The 23,894-nt window shown below is 44.9% G+C and overlaps 1 protein-coding gene across 4 annotated transcripts; it reads left to right on the top strand.

Moving 5' to 3' along the window:
* Nucleotides 1-12,717: 12,717 nt before the first annotated feature.
* On the top strand, nucleotides 12,718-21,034 carry LOC142852358 (liver carboxylesterase-like). Of its 4 annotated transcripts, none has more exons than XM_075977076.1 (12): nucleotides 12,718-12,793; nucleotides 13,294-13,498; nucleotides 15,851-15,989; nucleotides 16,658-16,791; nucleotides 16,873-17,131; nucleotides 18,296-18,394; nucleotides 18,669-18,809; nucleotides 18,929-19,009; nucleotides 19,243-19,387; nucleotides 19,800-19,943; nucleotides 20,352-20,424; nucleotides 20,848-21,034. In XM_075977076.1, the coding sequence occupies exons 1-12, from the start codon at nucleotides 12,718-12,720 to the stop codon at nucleotides 21,032-21,034; spliced, it is 1,683 nt and encodes a 560-aa protein (XP_075833191.1). The 4 variants fall into 4 exon arrangements, with proteins under 4 accessions (XP_075833191.1, XP_075833192.1, XP_075833190.1 ...); XM_075977077.1 differs by having other exon boundaries at nucleotides 18,669-18,817; nucleotides 18,940-19,009; XM_075977075.1 differs by having other exon boundaries at nucleotides 12,718-12,811; nucleotides 13,306-13,498.
* The last annotated feature ends 2,860 nt before the right edge of the window (nucleotides 21,035-23,894 follow it).

Genomic DNA, 23,894 nt, shown 5'->3' with positions numbered 1-23,894 from the left:
GGAAGGACAGCATCGTGTATGTACTGTTTTACATCTCAAAAGCTACCGTGGGGTTAGAATTAAAGCTCCATTGACTCATCCTGTGCTCCCTCCTCCTGAACCCCTAAGTGAGTATGGTACCAATTATAGGGGCAGAGCGGAATGCTTTACATTATCTATCTATCTATCTATCTATCTATCTATCTATCTATCTATCTATCTATCTATCTATCTATCTACCATGTGTTTACTTGTTTATGTATTTAATGATTTTGAGAAGGGGTCTCACTATGATGGACAGACTGTAATAAAATTCACACCACAACCAACATAGCCTGAAACCCAACACAGTCTTTCTGTGTCCTGAGATTAAAGGGGTGTATAACTACTCTCTGACATGGAAAACTAGTACCTAGTCCTCTCATTGCAGTTTTAAGCTAATTGAACATCATTAGTGATGATTCTTGCAGTGCCCTCTCTGAACACGAGGGGGCAGGAGAGAAATGAGAATACTCTACCCTGGACAGCTGGGGAGAGAGAAGAGCCCTTCCTCTGAATACAGATGAACTGTGCCACAGGAGCCTGAAGGCATCACTGAGCTCCTGTTGTAGACACAGCTCTGTGAGGAATAATTTCTGCTGATGTGCAGAACAATTCACTGAGTGATTTTTAGATACTAAATAACTCTCTTAACATTGGAAAGTTTTATTGTCAAATAATTTCTATGCAATCAAATTTATCTTTTACCCACATATCTTAGTAAACTGGCAGAAGAATATGAGATAAGAAACAACATATATGTCAAGTATGAGAATAATTCTTTCATTGGAAAAAATTAGTTCATGGTCCTTTATGTTAATCATTGCCTGGTCTCTGTTTTCTGCAAACTTTTGACTCCTTTCAGGATAAACAGTTTGGACATTCTGTAGAATTTAAAAAAATCAGAGCCCTGACCATCTTTCTTAGTTAACTGCAAAAAGACACAATGACCACGGCAACCCTTACAAAGGAAAGCGTTTCAGAGGTTTAGTCCATTATTATCTTGGTGGGTAGCATGGCAGCGTGCAGGCAGGCATGGTGCTGGCTACACATTGACCAGAAGGCAACAAGAAGTGGACTAGGACACCTAGCGTGCCTTCAGCATATTTGAAACCTAAAAGCCTGCCTCCACAGTGACACACTTCCTCCAACAAGGGCATACTTTCTCCAACATGGCCACACCTCCTAATAGAGCCGAACCCTTTGAAGTTTTTTTTTTCTTCAAGCCATCACTCTATTCCCTGGTCCCCAAAAGTCTTATAGCCATATTATAATGCAAAAAAAAATGGATTCAGTCCAATTTCGAAAGTCTGTCACAATCCCAACAATGTTTTAAAGCCCAAAGTTCAAAATCTCTTCTGAGATTCATGCAATCTCTTAACTGTAATCACCTGTAAAAATCAAAGTCACAAAGAAGATCACATAGTTCCAACATATAATGGCACATGATATACATTACCATTCAGAAACATCAACATAAAATGGCACATGATATACATTGCCATTCAGAAACTTACTTCCTGAAACAAGGCTACCCCCTTCTCTAACAAGGCCATACCACCCAATAGTGCCACTCCCTTTGGGGGCCGTTTTATTTCAAACCACTAAATGCCATTGTGCTATAGTAGCATCAAGTTGTACCTGCCTATGCCAGTCAGCAAACTGATGCTCATCTAACAAGGGATCCCCTGTTATATTCCTATAGCATGATTACATTGTTCCCTGGTCACTGATTCCTCTCTCCACCACATAAACCATTGCAATTGAGGACCAGCTTCATATATAGCAGTCATTAAGTCCTTCCAGTCTTGTGGTATAATTTTATTCTGTGTAGCCCAGTTGTTTATTATCTGTCTCATAAAGGAGAATCCATTCAATATGCCACCACTGATTCCTTTAGTCTTCTGAGATCTCTTGTATCTGCAGGTTTCCAACCAATCTGAACATAACCTCGAGGATGCTGACTATCTATTGGCATTTGATGTGTTGTTATTGGAAACACCTGAGGAGGTGATTTTTTTTTAGACCCAGGCAATAATTCCTCTATGCCATTACAAGATAGCAGCAAAGATCTATGATTAAACACATCTCTTTTTAATGAGAAGGATTCTACTGGGTTTAATTCTTGTCTAAACACTTTTTTAAAAAAAAATGTCTCATACCCTTCCTCAGGAAGTAACTTTTTTATTTTCATGCCATTCCTCTTGTTTTGGGAAGTAGCATTTTCATCTCAAGAGCTTTTGTCTTTTACTTGAATATGTAATATTTGAAGCTGTTCAGTAAACTCAAGGTTTATGTGAGGCTATCTCAACTGAAGAAGGGGGAGGAAATCCTCTCCATCCTCCTCACTTGTCTCATTTCCAGTTTCTTCTGAGGTAACCTCCTCATTTGTTGGCAGATTAACCTGCTGCAGTTAAATCCATATCTTTCTGACTGTTCACTCTGTAATGGTTCTAGGACATTTGAAATTATATTGCATAAAGACCAAACTTTTGTGGGCATTTCCTCTCCTCTCTGGTGGGCTACCTAACAGCCCTTATTACTTGTTTCTAAACCAGCAACGCTAATTGAATATTTGAAGTTAATTTAAATTATAGGCAATGCTTTAAAATTTAATGCAAAGAGCTCAACCGTCTATCTTTCGTTCACTTTCACTCTGCCTCCTTTCAAATAAAGAATGAATTAACTGCACATGCTTCTGCTCCTAAGATGTGAAATCACCCAGACTGACTGGTAAATTTCCCACCATCTCTGCCAAAATCCCGGAGAAACACTTACATTCTTGTAAGAGCCACTTTTTTTTTCACCTCCAGCCCTAGTGAGTCTGAACTTCTTTCCCTCTGTTCCATGACATTGGACACCAGATACTGTTTGATGTTGAACGATAGGTGCTGCAGTAGCAAGAGAAGCTCATCAAGATGCTAAGCCTTCATTTTCCGAGGGAACAGAGGGGTACAGCCTTTTTGAAAATATAGTGATCTGTCGTAAAGCCTTATGACTACCTTTAAGTGAAATTTATTGTAAAGCCTTTGTGTCTGGCCTTGAGAGAAATGTTTCGGCAAAGTCTTTGCTATGTTTGGATTAGTCAGTGGAGGCTGAGAAATCGTTTTGAGACTGTTTAAACCTAGAAGATATGTTGTTTCTTTGGAGAGCGTGCATCCGGTGCCGCCTGAGAGCTTGCAGCTGTACTGACTTTCATCCTAAGATACTCCTGGCTGGCCTGGAGTTTCTTGTTTTTAATTGTGGCTTTCTATAATCAAAAGGTGTGTGTGAGTTGTCTGCTCTCGTGGGCAGCAATAGCAAGACGACTTTGGTAGTTGTAACCTTTCCCAGCCCCAATTAACCTTGTATGTGTTTGAATAAGTAACTGGAGTGAGCTAGCTGGGTGTCATACTCTCCCCTATGGTGATAATGGACTGAACTTCCAAACTGTACAATCCACAGAGTTCAATGTTTTCTTTGTAAGAGTTGCCTTGGTCATGGTGTCTCTTCACAGCAATAGAACATAACTAAGATGCCATCTCACCCTGGTCAGGATGGGTATCATCAAGAATACAATTAGCAGGGCTGGAGAGAGGGATTGGTGGTTAAGAGCACTGGCTGTTCTTCCAGAGGACCCGGGCTCAATTCCCAGCACCCACATGGCAGCTCACAACTGTCTATAATCCCAGTTCCAGGGGATCCGACATCCTCACACAGACAAATGTACACATAAACTAAAATTTAAAAAAAAAGAATGCAATTAGCAACAAATACAGACGCAAATGTGGGGCAAAAGGACTCTCTATTCAGTATCGGCAGGATTGCAAAGTGGTACAGCAATTCTGGAGTTCGATCTGGATATTTTTCAAAGGTCTAAATTATAAACTTGTGTGATCTAGACGTGCCATTCTTGGGCACTTTGTCCTCTATAAAGATTCCTGTGTATTCATGTCCAGAAAAGCTAAGGAACTGAAGCAGCTCAGATGTCCATCAGTTGATGAATGGATAATAAAACTGTGATCCCTGTATACTGTGTTTTTTCCTGATAACACAGGGTTTCTCTGTGTAGTCCTGGCTGTCTTGGAACTAACTGTGTAGACCAGGCTAGCCTCAAACTCAGAGATCTACCCGCCTCTACCTCCCAAGTGCTGGGATTAAAGGCATGCATTACCACCACCTGACCTGACCAGTGGAATTTTATTCAGCTGTATAGATGATTGCAATTATGAAAGTTTCAGGGAGATGGATTGACCTGGGAAAGAATTTTACTGAATGAGATAACCCAGGCTCAGAAAGACAAACAATATATTACTCTCTGATATGTCATTTCTATCTTTGTCTCCTTAGTTCCATTGTTAATCATGGAAGACATCTGGAAGTCAGAAAACCAGGAGGGGGTATGGGGGGTGTCTTAAGGGAGGGATGATAGAGCAACAGAGGTAAAATAAAAGTAAAGAGGGGGATACTGTGGGTGGTAAGGCTAAAGCAGGGAGGGAGGAGGGAGGATTGAGGAGATAAGAGTTTGGGAAGGGAGGGGATTAGCTGGGATAAGGGAAAATAAAGGAGCCACTGTCCTGTAACTTAAATAAAGGGAGGAAAGAGGGCTTAAAGGGTGTTGTCCTTATTTCTAGAGAGTGTGAATCCCAGAAACAGTGGACTACAGCACAGACTTCCTAGCCCCAAGTATGATATTCCATGACAGAAGTGGATCAGTGAGGTCGCAGAAGCCCCCAAAATACAATCAATGGATGTTACACTTTCATGACCCCACCATGACAGTGCTGGCATGCCGGGGATCAGAGAGCATCAGTTTCTAGACATTATATTTTCCTAAATGGTTTTTTTTTTTATGTCAGGGAATGAAGAAGGTATCACCAGGTTAATACTAAGACTGGGGAGATTCTATTCCAGGCTGGGATACATAAAGGCATAATGGGCAAGGGGAGAGCCTAGAGCCTGGAAGATGGCTTTAGTTGGAACCAGAACTGTCCCCAGAGTCAGATTACAGCTTCAGCACGGTGAGTGTGGAGCATGAGTGGGGAACAACATGGGGGTGACTTGGACATGGACTCTTGTTTTCCTTCGATTTATGCCAGCCTCCCTGAGCTAGAAGAACTTGTAAGCAGGAAGGTGATTAACTACTGAGCAGCTACACATGACATGGGAGAACAGACACGATTGCTTTAACTTCCCAGTGGTTTGTGTGGTCTGTGGTCTGTGGTAGCCTTAGTCATGTAATAGTTGACTCCCCAAGACCAGATCACATTCAGATAGTGCTTATTTTGGGGTGTCAATCACCAGTCATCTCCCAGTGCTCATAGAAGGGTGACCAAAGTGAAAAAAAAACTCACACTGGCTTTGTGCATGTGAGTCTGCCATTGAGAGAAAGGGAAACTCAGCCCAACTAGTCCTGCCCCATAAGGAGCAGACACTGTTGGAGGAACCTTGTTTGCACAGAGCAGGACACCAGCCTGTTTGTCTCCAACACCTTGGGCTTCTTCACCTATCCTAAGATAGGGGTCAGGCCAGTCATTTGTACAATCTGTAGATGTATTACTGTGGCTGGTGTTATAAAAAGCTGAATGGTCAGAAGCTAGGCAGGAGAAATAGGCGGGACTTCTGAGCAGAGAGAGGAAGAGGATAACTGAGGCACGCGGAAGATGCCATGGAGTGGCAGAACAAGTCAGACACTCAGAACAGGAAAGAGGTAAAAAACATAAGGGTTAATTTACAGTATAAGAGCTGGTAGGAGAAGCCTAATCTAAGGCTGAGCTTTCATAAACAATAATAAGCCTCTGTGTCATTATTTGGGAGCTATTGAACCAAATAAAAATCAAACTATAGGCCTGGACACAGCAGGCTTTAGGGTGGCCTCCATCATGGGAGTGAAGACAAAGCTTTGGGTAATTTCTCACGAAGGAATCCCAGGAATGGCCAGGTCCACATCGAGTTTGCCATGGACAATGGCCTAAAGGATGGAAAGATGCAATTCTGGAAGGTGGACTCAGAATCGATTTGAGCTGGACTTAGTTGAGGAAAAGAAATGGACCAACAGTGTGTTATGGAAGGTTCTCCAGTATCGTTAGTATGAATGGGTTTAGCCTGACACACCTATGCTTTGAAAACACAGGGCCAACTGTATCTTTCATGTATCTATGTATCCAGTCTTCATCTATCTGTTTAGACAACACTTATGCATGTCACTTGTTCCCAAGAATGCTTGGGTCCTGTCTTTTTTCAATGAACTCCCTCATACATTGTGTTCATGTGAGCACCAATGGATGCCAAGCTTCCTTCACACCCCACTGTTTCTGCATCTCTTCTTCCCCCCTTCTTTACCTCATTTTCTCCTCATCCTCTTTCTCTGTTTCTCCACACCCCAAACCTCTTCATACAAATCAGAAGCTTCAGAGAATATTGCCTACACCAGAGGTGGGAGGGTGTCAAAGTTCCCTGTCACCTTTCAGCAAATCCCCCATTTCTCATATCTATATGTGGTAGGAAGAAAACCCACCTCATTAACGAGAGCCCCATTGACTTAGCAAATTACAAATACCATAACCAAGTTATTAGCTTCAATCTCAGTGCTGTGGTGTATGTAGCTCCAAACACTAGGGAAACTGAGGCAGGAAGATTTTCTGAGCTCCACAGTAAATCTGTTCCATAGCACACTGTAGCTAAATACACACGAGTACAATACTACACAGTGAGTGTGGGCCATAATGTGTGGCTGACAAACAGAAAACTTCCCCAAGTTGGTAACCATGAAGTTCAGGGTTATGATATCAGCAGATTTGCTATGTGGTGAGGGCTAAATCATTGCTCAAATGTTGCTGCTTCGTGGTCCCTAAACAGAAGAGGCAATAGTGTTTGTGACATGACCACCAACTAAAGGTCCCAAATCATAATATCATCACACTGGACACTGGGTTCCATTATATAAATATGAGGCATAGATGATTTCAAAACAAGCACCTAAAGGTGCCCTATCAGCTACCAAAGTTGCCAACAACTGAAAACGTGTCTACCCATTACATCTGTAAATAAAATGTTACCTATGATTGCATATATATGTTTATGGAAATTTTCACAACTGCTCCATAAGCACAAAAATACAATAAGGAACTTCTTGGAAAATAATCAACGAATGTTGTTCTGTAAGTGGTGGGTAACATTTCAGTTAGACATGGTGCCAGAGTCCAGCTTTGAAAGAAGCACCAGGATACATAGAAAATGGAGGAGTTGGTGCCTTCACCAAGAGATTGCAGCGTCTTTCAGTCCCACAGCCCGCCCAGGTCCTGGGTCAAAAAAAATGTGAGTAAAGAGAACTTCTACCACCAAGGCCTGGGGCCACAGATGAAGGGACTCCAGTGAAATGACAGCAACCTTGCTGGTTGGAGGAGGCAGAGACGCCATGGCTAGGCCATGCGAGGAGAAAGGAGGAAGTTCTGCAGTGTCAGGCTGTGGGTGCCCAAGGCTATTAGAGACTGGAGACATGGAGGCACGAACACTCCTCGGATTGCTCTCCAGACTGACACTGATCTCCTCACCACACGCTCCAGAAAACCAGCTGGACTGATGGGAAGCTGCTCCTGATCCTGTGCTCTTGGACGTAACCTGTCAGGATACTTTGTGATTCTGAAACTCCTGCTGATAGACGTGTATTGTAAGCTCTGAAAGCCTAGCTAGTCTCAGATATCACAACCGCAATGTCCACATCAAACATTTGCTGAGAAGGTGAGAACCATGAACTTGATCGCTGTAGAGCTGGCCATGAGGGTAATGCAGTATGGAGGTGGAGTGGATAGGGGGTAGGTCCTTCAGAGGTGCCAGGTTGGCAGTGTGTTTCAATGAGACAGCTATGGAGCAGGGAGGGTGATGTTAGACTTATAATCATGACTGCAAGGGATAAAGGACCCTAAATGTGGACTCAGGAAACTGTAAGTCCTGGAAGCAGGGAGCAGTTTTCGGGGTGGCGGGCATGCTCATGCGGTTCTCTTTGATCCATGTCACCTTTCCCAGAGCCGCACCCCATCCTCCGCCTGTGACGTCCTCAGCATTGTCTACTAGAGACGCCCTCCTGATATTTCCAGTTACAGCTTTTGCAGCCTCCCCTCCACCCCAACACCTGCCCCAGGCCTTGTTGCTGGAAGGACTGTGAATGCGGTGACTCCAGGTTAAAGGGAGGGGTGCTGGTGTCCTAGAAGGGCCTTGGAAGCCCTGCTGTGCCTTCCACAGAGGCTAACGGTGAAGCAGGAATGGTGGACCTGGCTTGGCCCTAACTGTTCCATACTGGCTCTTATAACCTTTTTCTCCTCAGTTCAGTTCAATGACCTTTCCCTGTCCCAGGAACCTCTCCACCTACTCCACTTTGGATCCAAATTCCTGTCTGACCAAGGTCCCCATATTCTGTTTCTTGTCAATAACCCATAGTGCACACCGCTGTAGCACAGACTCAGGCCTGGAAATCCAACATTCCACCAGACTAACTTGCTAACTGGTTAAATCCTATGACCTATGGGCTCCTTCTTCTTTTCCCTCCTTATGCAGGACAAGACTCTTAAGGGGACATAGGAAACCTTATTAAAACTGGTAAGTTCTTCAGAGTCAGAGGCTGAGACTATAGTGAGGGAATATCTCATAGACACATCAGAAGAAATTGTAAGAAATGTGTGTCCTCAAATTCCCTTGCCAGAGCCTGTGAAATGACCCTGCAGGGAAAAGTGCCTGGATCTAAGCTGGGCCAGAGTTCAACCCCAGAACCCATGTTGTGAAAGGAGAAAATTGACTCCAGGTGTGCCTCCCAAAGCCCACAGAGGAGACTTCTCCCAAGCAAAACACCACTAATGCAGGAGGAGGTGACCCATACTGAGGAGCCAGCCCAGAAGCAGGGAATCTGAGTTGTGTTGGACCTGCAGATCAGGGGATAAAGGAGCAGAGGGATCTTTTCCTCAGTGCTTTTTATTTATTTATTTATTTAAGATTTCTGTCTCTTCCCTGCCATCACCTCCCATTTCCCTCCCCTCCCCCGATCTAGTCTCCCTCCCATGTCAGCCCAAAGAGCAATCAGGGTTCCCTGCCCTGTGGGAAGTCCAAGAACCACCCACCTCCATCCAGGTCTAGTAAGGTGAGCATCCAAACTGCCTAGGCTCCCACAAAGCCAGTACGTGCAGTAGGATCAAAAACCCATTGCCATTGTTGAGTTCTCAGTATAGAAAACACTATCCTGAGTGAGGTAAGCCAGACCCAAAAAGAGGAACATGGGATGTACTCACTCATATTTGGTTTCTAGCCATAAATAAAGAACATTGAGCCTATAATTAGTGATCCTCAGTTCTTTTGTATCTGTAGCTGCTCCTGGACTTTTGGAAAATAATAATATAATACATTCATGATGCCAGATATCTCTGAGTGTATCACCTCTGAGGACCGAACAGAGGCCTGGAAGACTTTGAAAAGTAGAGAGTTTCTAGGCATACACAAGTTCCTGGTACCACACAGGCCTCAGCTGACATTGGTGGTCCCTGGGCTCCATTCACCAAGTACCTTCCCTGGTGCAATGACGGTTGGCTTGCAAAGCAAAGGGCATGTGTGCTCTGGGCCTATCAGAAGCGTTTAGGCTCTTATCAGACTTTGAGCGAGTATGACTTTTTCCCCAGGAAGTGTATACAGCGCACACACTCTCCTAGTGTGGACCCATTGACCTCCTCCTGGGCCTCTGCAATCTCATAGTGTAAACTTTGTTGATCATCCCCAGTCAGAGCCACCCTGTGACCCCTGCTGTGGGTCACCAGGCTCTGGGAGGTCATCAGGGTTCTCTGGTCTGCCTGACTCACTCATGGCTGCTGTTTGGAGTATTCTTCTTTGTATGGATTCCTGGGCTCAGTGTCTGTGACAACTGAAAAAGAAATGGCGTGTGTCTGTCTTCTTCTTTCTCATCCTGTCCTGTGTCTTACAGATGATGCCCAGGATTACTTAGGAGAATGTATTAGCTGCATGTTTTGAGACACACTTGTAAACCCAGAACCTGAAAAGCTGAGATAGCAGGCCAGTCTGGACTACGTACAATACTCTGTCTCAAAAATCAAAACAAAAGCAGAACGAGAACAAATTTGTTTACCTAATTTGATTTTCACCAGTGACTCCTGGTCTGGCCTATGGCTTCTTAGCTTCCAGTCACAGGACATTTCACTCCATTACACAGGGTTTCATGGCAAGGTTTTTATTTGAAGGAAAAGCACTGTGGGTGTGGGCAGGCTCTAAGCAGGACCGTTTCCATAGGTTTTATCTGTTGCAATAACTGTCAGTCATCACAGGCAGGAGCCCTCAGTGAGATGCATGGACAAAGATGCTGTCTGGAAGGCCATTGTGTGCAGGCAGCAAGTCACAGGACAGGGTGAGCACTTGACTGAGAAAGATGTTGGAAGTCACTCTTGGGTGGCTGTGAGTGGCTGCTGCCCTGGCCTCATCCACAAAGGTGGCACCAAAGATGCTGATTCCTGTGGGTCAGATGGGGAGGGCTGCAGGAGAAGATTCGCATGGCAGATTTGGAGCTTTTAACTGTTCTTGTTGCAACTCATCAGGTCTGCCAGACTCTGCAGTGTTGAATGTGGTGGTGTGGGAGGGGAGGGGCCAGGGAGGTGGAGCTGTGGAGGTGACACACAGCAGGAGGAGGGTCTCACTGGACCCCTCCCTGCACTCCCAGGCAGAGAGGATCAGGACTGCTTAAGACTGCACAGCACCCAAAGCAGGACATTTTCTGAGGTAAAGAAGAGTCAACAAACCCATGGTGTCCAAACACTTATCTTCACCCAATGTCCAGACTGAGAGCCTGTGGGTCTTTTAGGTCCTTAGGTGACTTCTGTCATGCCCTCATTTCCTGGTCCCCAGCACAGCAGGCCAGGACTTTGTGTGCAGTTGCGGCTGTGCTTCTCCCAGCAGCTCTCATGTCAGTGCTGCACAGGCAATGCTGTGTGTGTGTGAGATAGTGAGTATGTTTATATCTGTCTGTATGTGACTGTGTGTGACTGTCTGTGTCTGTATGTGTTTTTATGTGTATGTGTCTCTCTCTCTCTCTCTCTCTCTCTCTCTCTCTCTCTCTCTCTCTCTCTGTGTGTGTGTGTGTGTGTGTGTGTGTGTATGTGTGTGTGCACATGATGTTGGATACTGAAGTTTTTCCCCATCCCCCACAACCTGGAGATGCTATGAGATTTATGTTCACATGCTCAGGACATCTGTGAATCTGTTTGATTGTAAGGTGTGTCCTGGAAGTGGGATGGGGGCATCAGAAGATCCAGAAATGTCCAGGAAAAGAGCATCCTATCCCTGTCTCCCTGAGAAGCTGTCCATGTATGGAAGGCTATTTCTAACTTTCACAGATCCCAATAACTCTGACTCATCGTGACACAATCATTCTACTTCATCTCCCACATTATTTACTTATATTCTGACTTTAGTATCTATCGTCCATAAACTTTTCCTAGGTCCTCTATTAAAAGCTTACTTTTATACTTTATTCCATTATACAAAGGTGACAAATGGTGCTCAATCTGCCTCTGTGTTCTCAGAAAGCATTTTTTCCTCTGTTGTTAAAGAGCTCTATTCCCCCTTCTCTGTATCTTGTTGTTCCCAAGCCCCCTGAATATGAAAAACCTGTACCATTCTAGGATACCAGCTTTACAGTTTCATTCATTGCTAAGAGGCCAACCATGAGACGTTACAAACTGGTGACTCTTGCAATGCCATCTTCAACACGAGGTAGCAGAGTTGAGGAAGAGCTTCACAATTGGGCTCGGGAGTATAGGACAATTGATGCCTGAGATTTCCACTAGGTCAGGGGTTCTCAACTAGTGGGTCATGACCACTTGGGGGCCAAATGATCCCTTCACAGGGGTCACATATCAAATATCCTGCATATCAGATATTTACATTACAATTCATAACAGTAGCAAAATCACAACTATGAAGTAGAGATGAAAATAATTTTGTTTGGGGGTCACCACAACATGACAAGCTGTATTAAAGCAACAGCATTAGGGATGTTGAGAACAACTGCAGTAGGGACGGAACTGCTGCACACACAAGCAAAAGAGTCAGCATTTCAGTGTTTAACAATGAAACCAGCACGACGTAATAGGGAAGGCACCTGCAGATCGTAAGATCACCATCAGGGACAAGGGACCCTGAGGATGGACTTGTTGCTCTATGAGTCTTGGCAGCACAAGGTGCCATGAGGATGAGGTCATACTTAGAGCTCCTGCCCTCTCATTTCTCTCCATCTGAGACATCCTGAGTGTGTTCCTACTCACTGAAGCCCCATGCTTCTCCTGTTACAGCTTTCTGCTCCCTGAACCTTCGCTCCTATACCACATTGGGTTGGTGAGTAAAAGGGCCAGGGATCACGGTGACTCCATGTTCAAAGTCAGGGGTCCTGGCATTCCACAAGGACTTCAGATGCCGTGTGATGTCTGTCCAAGAGGCCAGGGAAGGAGGAGAAACTGAAGAGTGGCTTTGCCCTGCCTGCTGACTGTTGATTCCCTGTTGACTTATACCTAATCAGTTCTGCTGCAATAAGAACTTTGCCCCACTCAACTAAATTTCCACACCTGCACCCCAAAAGGTATAAATTCCTGCCTGGGCAAGACCTATCTGTTCTGTTTCCTGTTGTTGTGAGACTGTCATCTTGTAGCAGCAAAGACTTAGGCCTGGGATTCAACCATGCCACTCGGTAGACTTCCTAGCTGGCTGTTTGCTGTGGCCTGTGGGCTCCTGCTTCTCCTCCTCCACGTGCATGGTGAGCAGAAGGACCAGGGCCAGAGCTGCCCAGTTCTGCAGAGTCAGAGGCTGAGCTTGTGGGAGGGAAGGCACCAGGGAGGGAGGAGCTGGTGGAGGTGACAGATGAAAGTGTGGGTTTGAGCACCCTCTAATGCCCACACCAAAGCCCACAGGATGGGCCCTATGGCACATGGAGGATCAGATGTCTAAGATGGGGAGCCAGAAGGGACAGAAGAGCAGAAGGGACATGTCCCTCCTCCATGTGTGGTTATGGGTGGAGCTCCTAGTGACCTTGGATAATGGCAATAGTTCCTTCATAATCCCAAGTAGCTCTGAACCTGACTCTTTGCTGACAATTTTTAAGAGGACAAGGTTTCTGGCCCTAGGAAATACAGAAAGCCTCATCTCCACATGCCACAGCTAAACTGAGAGGACCCAAGTTACCTTCCCCATGTACCACAGTGATGATGAGGTAGGAATTCCCAAGTGTCACAACTGATGGCTTCTCTCCACCCACAGGCAAGGACTCAGCCAGCCCCATCAGGAACACACACACAGGGCAGGTGAGAGGAAGCCTCATCCATGTGAAAGACAGCGATGTTGGTGTCCACACCTTCCTGGGAATCCCCTTTGCCAAGCCACCTGTGGGACCACTGCGCTTTGCACCCCCTGAACCCCCTGAGCCGTGGAGTGGTGTAAGAGATGCAACCTCTGAGCCAGCCATGTAAGTTCTGGGGCCCAGGGGACTTCAGGCCTGAGCTCTAGGCCACACTGCTGTGCTTCCTCCATCTCAGCTCTATAGCAGTGTTCTTCTGTCCTGAGAGCGTCTCCCATGCAGTTTTCAGAGGAATGTGCTAAGGATTCGAGGGGAACAACGGTGCCAGGATCCTGGGTCAGAGCTTGATGCCTATAGGGACTTAGCTGCAGGTTCTTCAGTGAGGAGCAGAGACTAAAGCCATTCTTCACGGTCACTGTGACCATCCACCGTCCAGGTGCTATTGTCTAAGGAACAGGTGCACCTGCTTTCCACTGTGAAGAGACTATGTGGAAGAAGGAGGTACCATGAGAGTCTGGAGTGAGATGGAGAATGTCTCACTACCCTATGGTGTTGTCTGTTCATCCCTATAGATCCTATGTAGGCACTGAACCCCAGTCCCAAAAGTCTTAGTTTGTTTTCTTTGGCTATGGTAGAGTATCATGACAAAAGAAACATAGTGATGAAAGATTTTACTATGGGTTGCAATTCCAGGTTATAACCATCCATAGGTGGAAACCACAGAGGCAGAAGCTTAAGAAGTCGATCACATCCCCAATCATAAACATAGCCCAAAGGACAGATGCATGCCTGTTAAAACTTCACATTCTCTCTCTATTCTTTTTTTAAATATTTATTTATTATGCATACAATATTCTGTCTGTGTGTATGCCTGCAGGCCAGAAGAGGGCACCAGACCGCATTACAGATGGTTGTGAGCCACCATGTGGTTGCTGAGAATTGAACTCAGGACCTTTGGAAGAGCAGGCAATGCTCTTAACCTCTGAGCCATCTCTCCAGCCCCTCCCTCTATTCTTACACAGTTCAGAATCCCCTACCCAGAGATTGTTTCCTCCTACAATGGTCAGGCATTCCTCTCAGAATAAATGTAATCAAGATAATTTGCCCTAGGCCTGCCCACTAACAAACGGGATCTAGACTAGTTCTCAACTTGGGGGTTGCAACCCCACAAAGGGGTTGCATATCAGATGTCCTGCTTATTGGATATTTGCCCTATGGCGACTCAGTGTTCAAGGACAGGGATCCTGGCATTCCAGAAGGACTTCAGATGCCGTGTTCTGTCTATCCAAGAAGGCAGGGGAGGAGCAGAACCTGCAGCAACGGTGTGCCCAGCTTATTGGTTATTGGCTCCCCTCATTTCTCCTGCAATAAGAGATTTGCCCCACCCAACCAAATTTCCATGCCTACACCCCTGAAGGCACACAGTCCGGCCTGAGCAAGGCCGATGTGTTCTGTTTCCTGTTGTTGTGGCTCTCAGCCTATCACCTTGTTGACTAGAAAAGTGTCCTGTCAGTTTTCAAGAGGGTCAGTGGACAAGGTTTCCAGCCCCAGGTAACTGAGAAGGCCTCATCTCCACATCCCAAAGCTGAACTGAGAGCACCCAGGTTATCTTCCCCATGTGGCATCTCTCCACCTACAGGTCAGGACTCAGCCAGCCTCATCAGGAGCACAAACACACGGGGCGGGTGAGAGGAAGCTTTGTCCATGTGAAAGACAGTGAAGTTGGTGTCCACACCTTCCTGGGAATTCCCATTACTAAGCCACCTGTAGGGTCACTGCAATTTACTCCCCCTGAGGCCCCTTAGCTATGGAGTGTTGTGAGAAATGGCAGTTCAGAGACCCTTTCCCAGGGAACGGTGCCTCCTACAATAGGCAGGTATTCCTATCTCAATGAAGGTAATCAAGATAATTTGCCACAGGCCTGCCTGAAGGCAAACAGGCTGTAGACTAGTGGTTTTCAACCTGTGGATCCAAAGCCCCAGAGCCCACATTAGATACCTTGTATATCATTATTATTCATAACAGTAGCGAAATTACACTTGTGAAGTATCAACAATATAATTTCATGGTTGGGGGTCACTACACCATGAGGAATTCTTCTAGTGTGTCATTAGGAAGGTTGAAAACCACTGATCTAGACCATCCCTCTTTATGATTCATTTCCCAGCTGATTCCACATTGTGTCAGTCAACAGTCAAAACCAACCTCCACATGAGGATTTAAATAGCACAGAAAGGATGATTGTCAGTACAGGAAGGCGACCATCTCATAGAGCATGGCAGCAGTCCCCATATTCCCCATATTCTAGCCCAACCAGAGGCATCCCTAAAAGTACTGCTCCATTCCTATTTCCACAGGGCTGGTGGCCTTTACCTTGGTAGGAAGGGACTTCAGAGAGGGGCCAGATGTTAGCAGGAAATCATGGAAAGCAGTAGCTAAAGGTGGCTGAGAGAAAATTCAGACTAAGATCTAGGTTTGATCATCCCATGTCTGGGACTAACGGGCTTCCATGTTCTCCAGGTGTCCACAGACTGATATAATGAGTTTGAATGGTGCGAAGGAGATGAATCTGATCGTGCCTCCTTCATCTATGTCTGAGGACTGCCTGTATCTCAACATCTACACACCAGCTCATGCCCGTGAAGGTTCTAACTTACCTGTGAGTGTCAGACTGTGTCAGCTGGGAGAGAAGATGTTTCTTTCTCTGGAAGATTGGAAGGGACAAAGTAATTCTGAGCTCCCCTATAGTTTAGATCCTGGTTAGTAGTCTTAATTTATTGGGATCAAGAAGGAGGTCATCCCATCCATGTTGAGCTGCTTAAACCTGTGTGTGTGTGACTCAGAGCTCTGGGGCTCTAGAGGTAAGTGACTCTAGGTCTTTGATTGAACCAGGAATTCTTCTGCCAACTTGAACCTGGAAGACCCACTCAGGAGGGTGCCCAAGGGCTGCATATTGACATCACCAAAATGTTCAGCTGCAGGTTATCTGTTGCCCCAATGGGACTGATGCCTCTTCTAATTAGCAATCAGGAAAGACACACATGGAGACACTCCTGTTTGCTCCACTTTGATGGGTCTGAGAATGATGATGACATTGCAGTAGATATAGGGTCGTTAATCTATGCTGAGATTTCCTGATGGGGAAGTAGGAATACAAATATGTTTATAGGCCTGGAGTGTTCCATCAGTGGACCATGTCCAGGAATCCTGAGGAGATCAATATGTAAATTGATCTGCACAGAGGCAAACCAGATGATAATCTAGTAGGCAGTCCAGTGGAGCTTGGGTTGGGTGTGGGCCTCCTGGCATCCATGTTGATTTCTCTAGGTGATGGTATGGATCCATGGTGGTGGACTGGTTGTAGGAATGGCTTCCATGAACGATGGATCCAAACTAACAGCTACTGAGAATATAGTAATGGTCTCGATCCAGTATCGCTTGGGTATCCTCGGCTTCTTCAGGTAAGCCTGGGACTGGGCTGGACAATGGGGTCTGAGTAGAGCATGGACAGACCTGTAATTTCTGTCCCTGCCACTTCACAGCACTGGAGACAGACACGCCACAGGCAACTGGGGTTACCTGGACCAAGTGGCTGCCCTACGCTGGGTCCAGCAGAACATTGCCTACTTTGGAGGCAACCCTGGCCAGGTCACTATTTTTGGTGCTTCAGCAGGAGGAACAAGTGTGTCTTCACATATGGTGTCCCCTATGTCCAAAGGACTCTTCCACAGAGCCATCATGCAGAGTGGAGTGGCCCTGCTGCCTGACCTTATCTCTGACACACCCGAGGAGGTCTACACAGTGAGTGCCCTCTACAATCTCAGTCCTTACTTTGCTGCTTCAGCCCTTGCCTCTCTTCTCTAATATTCTGTTAAGTGGGGAAAGAAGGATTATGGGAAATAGCTTCTTTCCAATAATTTCTGAGAGACATAAAATTTACAATCCATACCCTCTGCTTCATGTGTGCTGAGTATGACATATGATAGAAAAGCTGTGCCCAGTGGCTTCCATCATTGGCAAAACCACATATTCATGGTTTCCTACATTGCTTCCTATTGCTGTGTTGAATACCATGACCAAAAGCTACTTGAAAAGGAAAAGATTAATTTCATCTTCCAGTTTATAGTCTGTCCATCTTGAAGGGACATCAGAGTAGACACTCAGGCAGGTCAATGGAAGCCAGAACTGAAACACAGACCAGGGAGGAACACTGCTTACTGCCTTGTTACCCATGACTTCCTCTGTTTGCTTTCTTACACAACCCAAAACTCCTGCCCATGAGGAGTGCTCCCCACCATGTGATGGGCCCTCCTCCATCAGTCACTTATCTAAAAAGTGCCTGAACTTGCCTTGGGACCCATCTGATAGAGGCATTTTTCTCAGTTGAAGTTCCTCTTTTGAGATGATCCTGACTCATGTCAATTTGACAAAAAGAATTATCCAAGACACATGTAAGGAAGGTAAGTAAGGGCCAGCTGGTAAAAACGCTTGCTATGCAAGTGTGAGTCCATAGGTTCAAATTCTTGGAGCCCACAGAAAGTTAGGGGTGGTATTATGTGACAGGTAACCCAGTGCTCCTATGCAGAGATGGGAAAAAGAGACAGCAGAATCCGTGGAAGGTCACTGTCCAGCTAAACTGGAAAATGCAAACAGGAGGTAAGGTGACAAGTGATATCCAAGTGTGACCTCTGACCTTCATAGGCAAAACATGGCATTCCATACCTATTATCACACACGAATACCACGCACAAAAACAAACAATACAACAATTAGAAAATAAATATGGTAGAATAATCCCTGTTTATAACCTTTGAGCAAAAAAAAGTGAATAATTCTACTTAAGTCCTTTCATACACAATAAACAGGAGGATGTGGTATTTAAGAGCAATGACAGATACTTGAAATCCAGAAACTCTGCTCAATGCTGGGACGGATGAACCAACCACTAAATTTTTTTCTTAACAGACGGTAGCCAACTTATCAGGATGTGAGGCCAAGGACTCAGAGGCCATGGTGCACTGCCTACGAGAGAAGACTGAAGCAGAGATTCTGGCTATCAACCAGGTTGAGAGAGTTGTGTGGCTTGGAGGACCTGGTCACCAGGATGTGGGATACCCAGTTGTTACTACTGGAACCAGTTAACTTGTCCCCATAGTTAACTGTCCTTTTAGTACACTGTGTAGAAATAACAAATAGGCTAGTTTTGAAGTCTAGTTTCTTCTGGAGTGAGCATAGCATCCTGAGTTGAGACACGAAATGGGGAAATAATGTGACTATTTAGTGGGCATCAGAATATTTATGTGATTGATCTTCAGCACTGACTCTTAATGCCCCATAGGTCTTCAGGTTGATCCCTGGTGTGGTGGATGGGACGTTCCTACCTAGGCACCCTCAAGAGATGTTGGCCTCTGGGGATTTTCATCCTGTCCCCAGCATCATTGGTGTTGAAAGTGACGAGTGTGGCTGGGTAATACCCTTGGTGAGACCTGGTTCTAAGTCCCTGGGGACCTAAACTCAAGTGGAGGGTGTTGGTATTTCAGAAATACTCTAATCTCAGTCCAACCCATCCTATTCTTAAGACTCTCCTCTGCCTTTCAGACGAAGGGCCTTGATCATGTCATAAAGAACATAACCAAAGAGAACCTAGCAGCTGTTCTGAAGAGCACAGCAACACAGATGGTGAGAGACTTTGACTCCTGTCTAGATTAAGGGGGGTCCTATACATTCTTCTCAGATGCCACACCCAGAAATAAAGGCTAATGTCTATGTATGTTTCTATGTTACTCACCCAAAGCTTATATCTTTCTTCATACTTCCTGTCTCAAACCAGGCCACATTCCTTACTAAGAGGCTAAAGCCTATCTATCCAAGGGCCTTCCCTGCAATACTCTTTCTGATTCCTCCTGGTGTAGATGCTGTCTCCCGAATGGAGTGACCTGCTAATGGAAGAGTACATGGGGGATGTGGAGGACCCCCAGACTCTGCAAGCACAATTCAGAGAGTTGATGGAAGATGTCATGTTTGTGATCCCTGCACTCCAAGTAGCACATTTTCAGCGTGAGTACATCTGTAACAAGACCAAGACACAGGGAGCTCTAGATCCATGAGTCCCATGTAGGCTATGTAGTTCCCAGACCTGGCTCATGTCTTCACCAAGTCTCTGATACCAGGCACTTAAGACACTTACCTCAGTAAATCCTTATACCTAATTAAAGGAGTGACTCTTTATCCAGGTCCAGAGAGGAACAAAAACATGTCAGTTACACTTGGTGTCTTGTCAAAACTACTCATCTAAGAATTCTAGGGTCACTGTTGAGTAAAATGTATCCCATAGCCAAAGCTTCAGCATAAAAATCACAGCTCAACTGTGATTCCAGATAAATTTAGAACAAGGTTTCTTGTCAGCAAAGTTTAGGCAGAAAAGCTCGGTGTGAGAAATCATTATGTCAGCATGTGTCCTCACTCCCAGGTCCCCATGCTCCCGTCTACTTCTATGAGTTCCAGCATCAGCCCAGCTACATCAAGCATAAGGACGTCAGGCCATCCCACGTGAGGGCTGACCATGGTGATCATGTTGCCTTTATCTTTGGCTCCTACTTCTGTGGCTTGAAAGGTAAATCTTCCTTGTTTTCCTTGAACTGAATGGAGCCCCCGACAACTTTTGGAGGGATTGCTAAACTCTCAGTGCAGCTGGGGAAACTGAGGCTCTGGGAGAGAATGGGATCAAGTGTTCACCTTTTTCTGAGCTGAAAACAACAACCTATACCAAGATTAGAATATGAGCCTTTCCTAGTCTAGCTTGTGCTAGAAGGAATGAGAGCACACTGGGGTAGGAGTGAAGGAATGAACCTGAGAGAATTCAAGCAGAGGCTTGGAAGGATGCTGGGTTCTGAGTGCTGAGGGAAAAGAGTATATACCAGGCCTAGGGTTCAGTGTCAGGCTGTGACAGACATAGTAGAGCCTGAGTTAGCACCTGCATGAGGTAGATAGAACTTGGATCCTTGTTTCCTTCTCTCTGCAGTTGACTTCACTGAGGAGGAGAAGTTGCTGAACAGGAGGATGATGAAGTACTGGGCCAACTTTGCAAGACATGGGTGAGAACATGTCCCCGCCCTCAACGTCCTTATGGCTGTGTGTCCATTCAGGTGGATGTATCTCATCAGAATGCATAGGTCCTTATTTCTGTCATAGTCCTCTCCAACCCAGGGCACACTTAGGCAGACACCATCTTGTTTTCAGTTACTACTCATCCCACAGAGGCCTGGTGGGTGAGTCACAGTATTCTGGTACTGTTCTCTAGATTTTCCATTTGAGAAGGAACACAAAACTAGACAACTTCCCTGGCTTTAAATGGACCAGACACTGGTGGGTGACCCTTATATTCTATATCAGTACCCCACTAGTCCATGTGTCACCTCAGATCCTCAGCCTGCTCATCCACTACCCTGACACAAATTGGGGAACCAGGCTTTGGATCATAGTGACCTCACCTTCCCTTGCTGGTATCACATCCACAGGAACCCCAACAGCGATGGTCTACCGTACTGGCCTGAGTTGGGTTATGATGAGCAGTACCTGCAGCTGGACATCCAGCCTGCCGTGGGCCAAGTCCTGAAGGCCAGGAAGCTGCAGTTCTGGACGAAGACTCTGCCACAGAAGATCCAGGAGCTAAAGGGGGCTCAGGGGAAGCACACAGAGCTTTAGTGCCCTGTGTCAGGAAAGATAGGGGATTATGAGCATATGGGGTCATCTGGATGGTACATGACCTATTTATTAATTTTTATTTGTTCCAACTCTCACATAAGCATTTCTCCATTTTCCTTTTTCTTATTTTTTATCTTTGTCTTTAATTGGTTCTTTGGGACCCCAAACCATGCATCCCAATCTCACTCATTCCCTAGATTCTTCTACATATATGCTCCTCAGGTTTGTAGCATCCCCTCTCAAAGGGAAACCTAAAGAATAACAAAAGTAGATAAAAATAAACACTAATAAAATATTTTTAAATGAAAATGATATTGGATGTCAAGACTTAACAATAACAATTAATTAGCTGGGCCTTGAGACTGAGACTGGGATTATGTGCAGACTAAAGTTGTTTCAAGTTTTAGCTTTAAATCAACATAGGAACATCTGGGAAAATGACTGTGTGTATTTGTCTCTAGCGGCAACCATTTATAGTCTCTAGGGGCAACCAGCCTGCTTTGAATCTGCTCTGAAGTCTAAAGTTAGCTGTCTTTGTGGCTGAGAATTATTATTTCTATTCATCAATATTATATAACTTAAACCGAATCATCCTCTAGATCATCTACAGCTATATGTGTGCCCAATAAGTGTAAAACACACCACCAAAGGGCTGTAGAAAGAATGCCACAGCTATTCTTATTAGGGAGGCATAGCAGTGATATCTAAGAAAGCTACAGACAGAAAACAACCAGCCGTTCACAATCAATATCCTCCCAGCTTTGCCAAGAAGGGGTCCCCAATAACACCTGGTGTGTTGAGTTTGCCAAGTAAGACTCTCCAACTACATCGAGTGGGTCAACTTGTTAAATATTAGTTGTCACTGCTGCACAGCCCCATGGCCCTCTGCGCTTTAGTTTATCCAGTTACTGTATAGAACAACCACCAGGCGATGGGCATCATCCCTAAGGCCATGCAGAAGGTGATTGTAATCCTGGAGATCTGGATAAGAAGCAGTCATTTCATATGTGATGCATTCACTCTATGTGAATTAGATATTAAATTCATGGGCAATTTGGAACAGAATTAATTATTCCACAAGATTGGAAATATTTAACTAAAGCAGTATTGGAAGCTAGTCCTAAGCTACAATAGACAACAGCGGTAAAGAGGAAGATAAGGTCATAGAACAACAGGTAGGAGTAGAGGTATAGAAATTTCCCAAGATTATCTTTTTGGTGAATGCCAGTATGCTAATTTGGACAGAAGGTTTACATTTGGTGATCACATTTGATTCATTATAATATAGCAGTTTTGAATTATTAGGACAAGGTTGAGGAATCAATAAAGAGGTCTGAGTCATTTACTAAAATTATACAAGTCTCAAAAAAGCCTTCACTGATTAACTTCAGCTGCAAATAGAAGGATATCAGATCCATAAGTTAGCCAAGCATTAATCGAGTCTTTCACTGTTGAAAATGCTTATTCAGAATGGAAAAGGGTAATTATGTCTTGAAATGCAAGAGCAGCACCCATAGGTGAATGGATTGGAAATATGGCTAATATTGAATCTAATACTTTTGGTGCTGCTTTGGCAAAAGAACTAATTTCTAGAAATTTGAAGAAAAATCAAAATGTCTGATGTTTCAATTGTGATAAACAAAGACATATGAAAGGGATTTGTTGTCAAAAATGTTCTTAGAAACAATGATTTTTCTAGAGATAATCCAAACAGAATGTCCCATCCTTCTGAAGTATGCAAAAGGTGTGGCAAAGACTGGGACTGGACTAATGAACACAGATCAGCAAGTTACAGACAAGGTAACCCTTGGCCATCAGGAAATGCCCTTAGGGGCCCCTGCAGGCCTCAGCATCAAATTTGGCTCAATCATTTCTTCTCAGCATTAGAGAAACTTGTCCAGAGAGCAATTAAAAGACTTAATAACAGCTGTTAAAGATCACACTGCTCTCTAAGACAGAAAAATCTTGTATAGATACAACAAAAAGTTCAATAGAGGCTAGAAAACAAGTATTTGGGTGAACTGCTATAAATGATCAGATATCAAAGCAAAAAAATGCATAGAAACGGCATTAAAATTGAGAGCTGGATGGACACAGCAGCTGAAGTGACAATAACTTCACCAAAATCTTGGCATCTAGATTGGCCCCTCAGGAGGTAAATGTACAACTTCTATGGCCAGAAGGACAAATAGAAAAATTAAACCATATGTGGTTAACATAGCAATGAATTTATGGGGTGTGATTTGTTACAGCAATTAATAACACATATTAACTGTAAGTCCTGGAAGCAGGGAGCAGTTTTCGGGGTGTGATGGAGGAAGGCCATTGGTTAAAAAATAAAGAAACTGCCTTGGCCCATTTTATTGGTTAGAACATAGGTGGGTGGAGTAAACAGAACAGAATGCTGGGAGGAAGAGGAAGTGAGCTCAGAGACGCCATGCTCCCCTCTCCCAGGCAGACACGATAGCTCTGCTCTCTGAGGCAGACGCATGAAGCTCACACCCAGGATGGATGTAGGCTAGAATCTTTCCCAGTAAGACTGATGCTACACATATTATTAGAGACGGGTTGATCGGGATATGAGAATTAGCCTGTAAGGGCTAGAGTTAATGGGCCAAGCAGTGTTTAAATGAATACAATTAGTGTGTTTTTATTTCAGGGTATAAGCTAGCAGGCGGCCGGGGTGTTGGGGACACAGCCCACCGCTCATACTACAGCAGGGGTGGCGGGCATGCTCATGCGGTTCTCTTTGATCCATGTCACCTTTCCCAGAGCCGCATCCCATCCTCCGCCTGTGACGTCCTCAGCATCGTCTACTAGAGACGCCCTCCTGATATTTCCAGTTACAGCTTTTGCAGCC

The sequence above is a fragment of the Microtus pennsylvanicus genome, chromosome 6, assembly GCF_037038515.1.
Source record: "Microtus pennsylvanicus isolate mMicPen1 chromosome 6, mMicPen1.hap1, whole genome shotgun sequence".
In the NCBI taxonomy this organism is placed as follows: domain Eukaryota; kingdom Metazoa; phylum Chordata; class Mammalia; order Rodentia; family Cricetidae; genus Microtus; species Microtus pennsylvanicus.
This window is presented reverse-complemented; position numbering and strand designations above follow the sequence as displayed.

Bases quoted from the DNA above. Each gene is read 5' to 3' on its own strand.
- LOC142852358 (XM_075977075.1), top strand. From the start codon at position 12,718: ATGCCACTCGGTAGACTTCCTAGCTGGCTGTTTGCTGTGGCCTGTGGG. The intron at 17,132-18,295 runs GTGAGTGCCCTC...TTTTCTTAACAG, and splicing joins CACCCGAGGAGGTCTACACA to ACGGTAGCCAACTTATCAGG. The intron at 18,395-18,668 runs GTTGAGAGAGTT...AATGCCCCATAG, and splicing joins AGATTCTGGCTATCAACCAG to GTCTTCAGGTTGATCCCTGG.